At 35.4% G+C, this 10,508-nt stretch overlaps 2 protein-coding genes across 2 annotated transcripts; one reads left to right on the top strand and one right to left on the bottom strand.

Annotated features, from left to right (window-relative positions):
- The first annotated feature begins 36 nt into the window (after positions 1-36).
- LOC116306351 (adipocyte plasma membrane-associated protein) lies at positions 37-5,262 on the top strand. The gene is made up of 7 exons (XM_031716391.2): positions 37-199; positions 1,657-1,758; positions 1,842-2,056; positions 2,296-2,554; positions 3,116-3,280; positions 4,121-4,310; positions 4,913-5,262. Exons 1-7 carry the CDS (start codon positions 126-128, stop codon positions 5,111-5,113), a joined length of 1,206 nt encoding a protein of 401 aa, XP_031572251.1. The 5' UTR covers positions 37-125; the 3' UTR covers positions 5,114-5,262.
- A 470-nt stretch (positions 5,263-5,732) lies between these two features.
- On the bottom strand, positions 5,733-10,307 carry LOC116306359 (2-oxoisovalerate dehydrogenase subunit alpha, mitochondrial). The gene is made up of 8 exons (XM_031716406.2): positions 10,203-10,307; positions 9,944-10,126; positions 9,203-9,560; positions 8,537-8,681; positions 8,311-8,372; positions 8,013-8,154; positions 7,827-7,925; positions 5,733-7,425 (listed from the first exon to the last, which is right to left on the bottom strand). The coding sequence occupies exons 1-8, from the start codon at positions 10,299-10,301 to the stop codon at positions 7,179-7,181; spliced, it is 1,335 nt and encodes a 444-aa protein (XP_031572266.1). The 5' UTR covers positions 10,302-10,307; the 3' UTR covers positions 5,733-7,178.
- Between the last annotated feature and the right edge of the window lie 201 nt (positions 10,308-10,508).

Raw genomic sequence — 10,508 nt, 5'->3', positions numbered from 1 at the left:
CCCACAGACCTACGCATGCTCATATCAGCTTGTAGACGTAACGTGATCGCCATTACGTGGCAGTAGGCCACAGCTTGTGCATATTCATACATTATTGTGGTTCTTCTCTCGATTTTAAATTTACCATGGCGAAAGACAAAATCGCGGATAACCAAACAGACAAGAAAAGTAAAGAAGTAAACCACGAAGCTAATGGACGGTAGGTCTGGAATCTTAGATCAAGATCCTTCCACTTTTATCCATCGCCGAGTATTATGCATAACATGAAAATATTTTTGTTCTTATTAAATACAGAAATGTCGTTCTAAATAAGATATCAAACAATTTTTAACTTGTATCCCACCCATCGGGTTTTAAGATTAAATATTCAATTATTTTTCCATATATTTAAAAAAACGTTTTCTCCAGGTTCTCGTCTTTCTTCAAAAGCCAACATGCTAAGAAACTCCTTTCATATGTGTTGGTTGCTACCTTGACTCAGATCAGCCAAGAGGCTGCATGCTCGAGGGTTTGATAAAATTGGTGTAAATAGTTTGATTTTAGTGTTCATGGAGCTGAGCACAACAGGAGGAGAGAGTCTTTCCTCCCATCCTGGAGCTGGGATATTCCTAGTTCCTTTCACAAGGTGGTAATTAAAACACAGGTAGCCCAGTTCAAGACTCACTAATGCACCTATCAGCGGCTTCCCTGTGGGATTGACCCCCTGGCTGACCAGGGAGATTGTAAAAATTCATAAACAATGTTGATCATTTTTCCCAGGGGTAGGGAAGTTATTCTTTTCAATGTCCCCTGGTCGAGGCATTCAAATCTACAATCTCCCTCATTTTGGTTGAAATTATTGTTATTGTATTTTGAAAACTGAACTCAACACGTAACCATGCGGTTTGCTCGATATTTCAGGTAGTTTTTCATTGAAAAGATTGAAAAAAAACTCTCATGAATTGAAGAATTCACATTTGAAAGTAAAAATAAATCAAGGTGCCCTCGAATTCGTATCTATGAAACAACAAAGGATGTCAAAAAACATACTTCACAGTGGAATTCTCTCACCTCGTCAGCCATCTTGACGAGCAGAGATGCATCTGGGTATTGGCAAATAGCACAGGTTACCCAGCCCGACCAAAAACGTCCGTGGTCTAAAAAATTTTTAAATCAGGAGCTATTTCTTTAACTAGAGAGTAAAATCAATCCCCCTGGTGACCTCTGCAATGAAAATAATTTCATTACAATCCCCCACCTCAGTTTTTAGCCACGAAACCAATGTCGCAAATTTTCCCAACCCCAGGGGGAATAACTGGATCCAATCCTCCTATATTCTCCCACCCATCTCCCTGGTCAGCCCAGGGGTCGACCCCACGGGGAAGCCGCTGATAGGTGTATAAGCATGCTTTAACTAACTGTTTTCTGGCTGTATAATGTTTTCTGACCATATATCATTCCCTAGGATATCATTTCTATATTTAACGCCATAAGAAGACACTTTAAAATAATATGAATGCAACTCAAACAATGAATTATGTTCTTAAGAAAATGATGTGGTTTGAAATGGGAAAAATATATTTATTTATGCTCAAGGTAATAATTCATATTGGGCATATCAGTTAAATGTTTCCATTTTGATAGAAAAAATTCAATATTTTTCATTTTTATTTTCAGGTCTTGCATGGGTATTTGTACTGTTGTGTTATTAGTAATAGTTGGATTGTTTGCTGCTACAGTCTTATTAGTACCATCGCCTATCGACCCAAAACCTTTTAGGTATTTATCATTATCATCATTCTTCTTCTTCTTCTTGAAAGTTGAAAGTAATTTGAAATAAGAAAATTCTAAATATTTTCTAGCTTGCCAGAGCCTTTGCCGAAGTTAGAAGGTCCTTTGGAGCAAAATGAAGAGCTAAGGAAAACAGAAAGATTATATAAAGGACAAATAGCCGGCCCAGAATCCATTGCCATTGACTCTGAAGGAACTGTATACACAGGTCTTGCAGATGGAAGGATTGTGAAATTTGTAGATGGAAAAATTGTTGATGTCGCAAGGACTGGCAAACCACCCTGTGGTCAGTTTCTATTCACTCTGCATATGATTATGTATATTGAATTATTTGTAGAATTATTTCCTCCAGAAAACGTTTATTTTCTGAGAGATTGGTGCTTGCTATTATATCGTTCTTGACCCTAAGATTAATTGATGGTACTACACACAAAAATGCCCCCAAACGTAATGTCAGAAATTGATGCATGTGAAACCAGTCCAGAGTTCTTTTGATTTAAATGGCATCAATGTTTTCAATTCCAGATTTACCAGAACTAGAATCCACTTGTGGTCGACCACTTGGCATGAGGTTTAACAGATATGGGACCAAATTAATTGTTGCTGATGCATATTATGGGTTACTGGAGGTTGATGTCTTATCTGGAAGTACAAGTACTCTTGTGCCGCCAACACCTGGAGTCCATGGGGACCCATTTAAATTCTTTAATGACTTAGACATTGATCGTAAAGGAACAATATACTTTACTGATTCTAGCACAAAATGGCAGAGAAAAGATAACAGGTGATAGGGACTATTCATTATTATTTTATCTCTAGGGAGGGGCTGGTAAAAAAAAATTAACCTAGTAAAAGGGGGAATAGTCAAATTATATACAAGATAGGAGTTTTGGTCTCTTGAATTTTTCATTTTTCCCAATCACATAAAAACGTGGGAGTCTAAAATATTATACTTTTAATAGGAGAGTGAATTAGTTTTGATTCGAGCCACCCCTCCCCCCATCCCAGACACATATGCCCAGACATACACAATGCATGGCCCCTTATTTGACATTATAAATTAAATTTTTGTTACAAACATTAATTTTAAAATGTACCAAAAAATTAATCTGGTTAGGCTTGAAATAAATAATTTAAAAAAACAATTAGTTTAGAAAGGAGGTTATCTCAAATATGTTAATGGCTATGCAAAAAGGAAGTACAGACTTAAATTTGTTAACTGCATGAGTTTACAGTAAATCCAAAATGCACAGAGAATTTGAGTTATGAACATTTAAAATGTACAATTAAAGAATAAAATTGATGGAGCTAGAAATTAAAATTATAGTTTTTGAAATGTGAATAGATTTGCAATCTTGGAAGGAGATGCTACTGGACGCCTCATGGCATACCATAAGACAGGAGAACTAGAAGTCCTCGTATCTGGTCTTCATTTTGCTAATGGTGTACAGATAACCACAGAAGGAGATGCTGTCCTGGTGGCAGAAACAGCATTGTCAAGGATCCTCAAGTTAGTTTATAATATATTTTTTAATAGAGTGCAAACAATATAACCCTGAAACTTTAGTAATACTAAATAGCACAATTTCATGCAAATTCCATTGTTTTCTATTGTTTAATTAGCACTATTTTGTACTATTTAGTAATTAGTGTTTCACAGATTAATTGTTTGCACTCTACCATTTTTTTCATTGCTATGCATTGATTGAGACATTAGTCATGACAGGTAAATTAGGCAATATACTACCATCAATCAAATAAACTGTTAGTTTAAGTCCCATTTGAATGACAGTAGTCTACTGCTTGATTTCTCTGTCCCAACATTTGTCTTGATCAGTGTGTGGCAATGAACACAGTGGTAACTGGAAGTTGGTATCTTTGAATATCGTGGTATCATGGAATGTATAAATGGGAATGATCCTGGGTTCACATCAGGTAGAAAACATGGAGATTAAATGGGAGCGTGTTAAAAAGTGACATTTATAAAAGGAGGGAGAGAGTCAAGGGAAGAGAGTCAGAACTTGAGATGATAAATGTATTATTTGCAGAAAAACCTACAGACAGGTAATACATTTATCATGACAAGTTCATACGATATCAGGGATTGACCAATGGCTCTTGGCCAATTAGGAGTAAGATATTGAGTAAAATGTATAAAATATAATCAGTCAATGTTTTAAACTTGAGATAACAAATGTATTATTTGTAGAAAAACCTACAAACAGATAATACATTTAACATGTCAAATTCATAAGATATCAGGGATTGGCCTAAGGCTCTTGGCCAATCAGAAGCGAGATAGTGAATAAAATAAAAAATTCTAATTCAGTCAATAATATTTCATTTTTAGGTATTACATTAAAGGTCCAGATGAAGGCAAAACTGAGGTTTTCATGGATAATCTTCCTGGTTTACCTGACAACATACGTCAAAGCAGTAATGGTGGTTATTGGATTGGTTTCAGTGGTGTAAGGAAGGCACCATTTTCAATGTTAGATATGCTTGCCCCCAAACCACTGCTGAGGAAAATTATTGCAAAGGTAGAGAAAAATATTTATTATATTTCTCAGGCTACTAACCAAACTATAACCATATAACCTTAACTCTTCCCAGTAGACCGTTACACCCAAGGTGTTTACGCCAACAAATTTTGATCACATGGTACTTTCAGAAGCTCATCACATGGTACACAAAATGTGATCACACAATCAATGTTTCTCAGCCGCGGGTGGGTTTAAAAGCTCCTCTGGATGGGTTGAAAAAACGTTGGGTGTAACAGTCTACTGGAAAGAGTAGTAGGACAAGCTAAATGAATGATTGACTTCCTTGGAGTGATATTTTACTTGGGCCATGAAAAAATATTAAGCATATTATACATAATTATAGACACAAATTCTGTTGTTTTCTTTCATTTTACTTTGACTGTTGTCACTAATCATACAACTATTTTTCACGAGCCAAGTAAAAATCACTCTAGGCTTGAAGATTTTTACTAACCAAACTGTATATATCTAGTCCCCTACCAATCAAATTGTGCGAAACTCTATATTTAAGTCCAAAATCAGACTAAACAGTAACGCAATGCTTTAAAAAACATTCTTTTTAATTTTATGATCTAACCATTGCATTATCCTCTCTATAGTTAATACCTCAAGAATGGATAATAAAGTTAGTTCCAAAGTATGGTTTGATCCTTGAAGTGAGTGACGCTGGTAGAATTCTAAGGAGCTTCCACGATCCTGGTGGTCAAGTTGTTTCATCTGCTAGTGAAGTACATGAGGAAAATGGTGTCCTATATATTGGTTCATACTTTGATACTTTCCTTGGCAAACTCAAGTTATGAAAAAAGTTTTTAAACATTAGTTAATAACTAATTAATTTCGTTTTTTTTTTTTTACAGTAACGTTTATAATTTTATTAAAATAACAATCTTGTAATGAAGGTACCCAGGCCTGTAGGCTAGGAGGGTGCAGGGTGCATTCACAACCCCCCCCCCCCCCCCCCCCCCACTCATCTCCTAGTATGCTGTGACAAGTAATGGAAAACTTTACAGTTAAATTACTAATGTATGATCTGTTCAAGAATCCAGTGTGCTTTTGAACATAGTGCAGGTTGTGTGTACTATTTGCTTACTAATTCCTTATATATTCATGGTACTGCTAGAAGAACTGCAACATCACTGTCATTAAGATGGACAGAGTTTATACAAAATACAGTCAGTATTAAAGTATTCCATATGAGAAATTGCAGAAGAGACAATTTCTGTGCATCTTTTTGGGACCACTGGCATTACTAACCCAAAATAAATAAATAAACTAAATAAATAAACTTTTGATTTATAATCAATAACAAGATTAATAATAATTGAATATAACAGAATCAATGACAAATTTCAAACGTCTTCTAATAACAAAAATCCATTTACAGTACACCAAAAAAAAAACTTATTATATATATCATAGTAAGTTGTAGTTCTTTTTTAATGTTTGATACTCACACAGGTTTTACAAAACTTTTTCATTCAACCTTTATGGGATTTTTTTTAAAGCAGTCTGTACAGCCCGTCTCTGTACCGTTACTAATAAAATAATGATGAATAATTTGATTCTCAAATAAAAATAAGAAAATGAAAACAGTGTTAAAAGAGTGAAATTTATACAATTATCTAAGTCTTATTATAGAGTGCTTACACTATGTCCATGAAATAAAATCTAAATAGTTACTACCTAACAGGTTTTATTTCAACTGGAACAGCTTTAGTAACAATACACAAAGTATTATCTTTCTATTGTCTTGAGTATTTGGTCTCCCTTGTGTATTGTTACTAAAGCTGTTCCAGTTGAGTGATAGTCACTAAATAAAAACTGTTAGATAGTAACTATTTAGATTTTATTTCATGGATATAGCGTAAGCACTCTAATATTTTCTTGAATGAGTAGGAGTATATTTAACAATCCAGTTAAGTTTTGGAGGTAAGTGTTCGACCAAGTGTTCACAAAGAAAATTAAAGGGGTAACTGTAATAGACTGTTTAGGCTAGTTGAGAATAATGTTTTCTCATTTCAAATTAAATATCTTTTTCTTCTCATTCTCTTGAGAATAAGATTCTTCATGTTTGTGATGCTCAAGGGAATGACACACAGTCTTAAATGGAAAAATATTCAGGGTTCCTGCCGAGGTAACCACTTAAAATTCAAGGACTATTCAAGGAGTATACAAGGACCCAAAAATGAATTTTCAAGGAGTATGCATGTTCAGCTAACTATGCCAAGATTTTGCACGGTGGTTGCACATGGCTGACTTTCAGATTTTCCGATCTTTTTGACTAGATCTATTTCAGAACCATGCAATTAATGAATAAAGCAAAAATTCAAGGAGTTTCGTTAAAATCGTAAAATTCAAGAGCTTTTCAAGTGCCCTTGAAAACGTGAATTAAATTCAAGGAGTATTCAAGGAGCTTAAGGAGTAGCACGAACCCTGATATTACAAAGTTGGAAAGGTCACCTCCCACCCCAAAGGGCACAACCAATGACCATGTCTCATCTGCAACACAATCTGTATATGTGCATTATCCTCATCATAATATATTAACTCGTTTTATTTTACAACCTAGAGGTATATCTAAAGTCCTTATTTTTTCTTTCCTGTTAAAAAGTGGGACAAAATGAATCCTTAACAAACCAGACATAAAAGAACAACTTTGGAATAATTTATTGTACCATAATACTTCATTTTACAGTTCCATTCAGTGACCATGAATAATATTTACAAAGCAAAACTATAATTTTTATCATGTGTGGCAACTCTAACTTCGTCTTTGAAATATTATTCGTGATCACTGAATGGAACTGTATAATCGAGCATCCTAAAGGTTCATTAATTCCCCAGGGGGTTCCACTAAGTCGCTTCCTAATCCTTAGCATGTGCCTCAGTGGGGTATTCATGGGGGTATTTTGCAATTTGTTCAAGACACTCCTTGTACTGCTCCTCTAAGTGTTTGGGAAGCTCTTTGTATACATCATAAAACAATTCTTTGACTGAGGGCTTGAGGGCTTTTTCTGCTTCAGAAAATGCCTTCATAACCTGCAGGCGAGCCTCTTTCTTCCAATCTTGTTCTTGATTCTGGTCCCACCATCCTTTATTTTCCAGGTAGTATCTTTTTTAAATAAATGGTTTAAATGAGAAATTGTCCGTTCAGTAAAGAGGTTCCCAATACCCTCAAGAAAGAAATAATCCCTCCCCCTGGTAATTTGGACCATTTTGTTGACCGTCTGACAAATAAAGGTCAACAATCAGCTAAATGTTTGTCAATGCCAAGTGAAATTCATTTGTTCTTGGAATGAAATTCTATCATAAAGAAGTGAGTGAGTGAGCAAGTGTTGGCAATGTGTTGGCTAAGTGTTGGTCATGTGTCAGCCATTGTGCAACAGTTGGCCAAGTGTTGACCAATATGTCATAAAGTACACAATAACTGCCCCCCCCCTTATCTTCCTCACGAAAGAAACATCAACCAAGTGCTTATGGTTTCTCCTTCCTCCATTCTCTTAAAAAGCATACCTTAACCTGGAGATTGGGTGATCCTCTTTGTCCCAATAATTAACCTCTTTCAGTGAACGGTACACTGACGAATCATCACTCGTACTATGATGACCAATTCTAAATCAAAAATCCAGAAAGAAAAATTTAATATTTGATATGAATTATTCCCGCTATAAAGATTATTAAGATATCATTAGATTGTACCTATATGTCATGGCTTCCACCAACACAGGCCTTGACTCTTTTACAGCGATATCTCTTGCTTTCTTTGTTACATTGTACACGGCAAAGACATCATTGCCATCAACTCTGATTGCTAACATTCCATAGCTTCTTCCTCTGCATGCTATAATTTAATTACAGTGTGGATTTAAGAAGATAGCCACACTTATGGCATTTTGTCCCAGGGTGATGCAGCTATTCCAGTGAATGGAACGAATATTTACCCAAGCTAAGGAAGCCTAGTGTCAAGGGAAGCTATAATTAGTGCACTCAAACTTACCAATACCATCTCCTCTGTACTGGTCATGAGTTGGAGTCGATATGGCGTATCCATTGTTGCGACTTTAAGAATAACAATAAGAGTGTATGAAAATTTGGATAAAGGAAGCTTCTTAACAGCATGTCTCAATCATAAATTTACATTTCTACCTTTCTTGGAATTAAATATAAATGACTTGCAATATATAATGCTTGAATGAAACAAGTTAGTGACTATATTTGCTTACCAGAAAAATAAAACTGGTGCATCTAAAGTTGCTGCAAAGTTCATTGCAGCATGGGCATCACCTTCACTTGCTGCACCATCACCAAAGTAACACACAACACAGTTTGGTTTTCCTAGTCTCTTGTAGGCATAAGCTGCTCCTGAAGCTGTGGTCAAAAAGTGATAAAAATGATCAAGAAATTAATCTTTAGGTAAACTGATTTCAACATCACATCAACCACTACTAACACTACCACATTATTATATCATGAGTTATGAGAATAATTTATAAAGCACTCTTTTCCATATAGATATGTTCCAAAAGTGCTTTACAATGAGTTATGAATGAGAGTTAGTTAGTATGAGTCGTAGGCACTAAGGGTGGTCACTGCAAGTATCAACAGTTGATAGTTACTATCAAACGAATCTGATTCATTAAAAATAATAGCAAATTATCTCATTAATGTAATATCTAGCAATGCTTAGAATGTTTTTAGTGTTTTTCCCCTCTCCTCCATCATACTGTTAGTCAAATCCTTGCCTTGCCGATCATTTTGACCAGCAACTTTGAACCAGAAATGAGGTATGACTGAGCTAAAACTAATTTGGCCAGTCATCATGACCAGCCATTATATTTAGCCCACTTCTGAAATGACTGACAAAATAAAAACAGAAATCCAAGACTTACCTTGAGGCATCTGTGTCGCAAGAGTGGATGAGATGGTAACGAAGTTATGCTCTTTTGATCCATAATGAACAGGCATTTGACGTCCTTTACCCACATCATGCATGTTTGCATAGCACTGGTTCATAAAATCTGCCAGACCAAATCCTCTCCACATCAGAACACCAGCCTCTCTGTACTGACCCATTATCAGGTCCTCGGAGTGTAAGCCTGCTGCACTGCCGAAGTGTGTTGCTTCCTCGCCATATGCCGTCATGTAAAATGATATACGCCCTTGTCTTTGGGATTCATACAAGACACGATCCATGGTATTTAACAGTGTCATTTTCTTGTACATATCAATGATCATGTCTTTATCCAACTATAAATAATCAATGAAAAAATGTCTGCAGCGGCATGGCTAATGATATGTTCCAATGTAATGTGATTAGGTAATCAACAGGAAATGGGAAACCATTTCAGTGTTATAACATACCTACCATTCCATGTATATTCTGTAAGTGACTACCATAATGTTCCCATCATCAAAATAGTAAACAATAACTTCCTTCCCCACTCCCCCTAAGTTACCCGTTTTGCAACTTAAATTTATTTAATTTCAACTGAAGAAACTACCAACGTAAGTATAGGTACCTTTATCTTTTAAGGAAACAGGAATGTAAGGAGACTTTTCTTCTTTTTTTTCATATGAACAACATTTTAAGCTATGCATAAAATTAATTTTTTATGGGCAATTGTCTTTACCTTAGGATCATGGCCCTCATCTATGATGGTTCCTCTTCTATCCATTACTCTATAAACAGGAATAATACCTCGAGGATCACTAGGGTCAACAAATTCTATCTTTTCTGTAAATTCACAATTCAAAGCTCCAGGAAATCTTGGCTTCTCGTTGTATTCTGGCGTTGAAAAGGACGTGGATAAAAACTAATAAAAAACGATAAAATTATCAATAGGATGTTTTTGAAATATAGGCAGAAAGAAAATTAATGTCTATTCTTACTTTTGGGAGAGTTCTGAAGTGAGGAATGATTCGTGAACGAAGAACACGAGGAGCAGTTCGCTGCAGAACTGACCTCAAAATCCATGTCGTATACGCCATCTTGAATCAGTGACAAAGCAGCTTCTCTAGGGTACTGTTAGGCTACCGAAAACAAATAAGGGAGGGGAGGGTTAGGAGAGGGATTTTTAAACCGATCTAAAACTAAGACTATAAGCTGTTTATCATTTATGATGCACGATAATAATAACAAGCTTTCTTAGAAAATCTTTTTTCCCATCAATTAAAAGTTTGCACAATAATGTTTGT

The sequence above is a fragment of the Actinia tenebrosa genome, unplaced genomic scaffold (assembly GCF_029948245.1).
Source record: "Actinia tenebrosa isolate PJP-AT-01 unplaced genomic scaffold, QUT_ActTen_1.0 PGA_scaffold8__29_contigs__length_14323225, whole genome shotgun sequence".
NCBI lineage: Eukaryota > Metazoa > Cnidaria > Anthozoa > Actiniaria > Actiniidae > Actinia > Actinia tenebrosa.
This window is presented reverse-complemented; position numbering and strand designations above follow the sequence as displayed.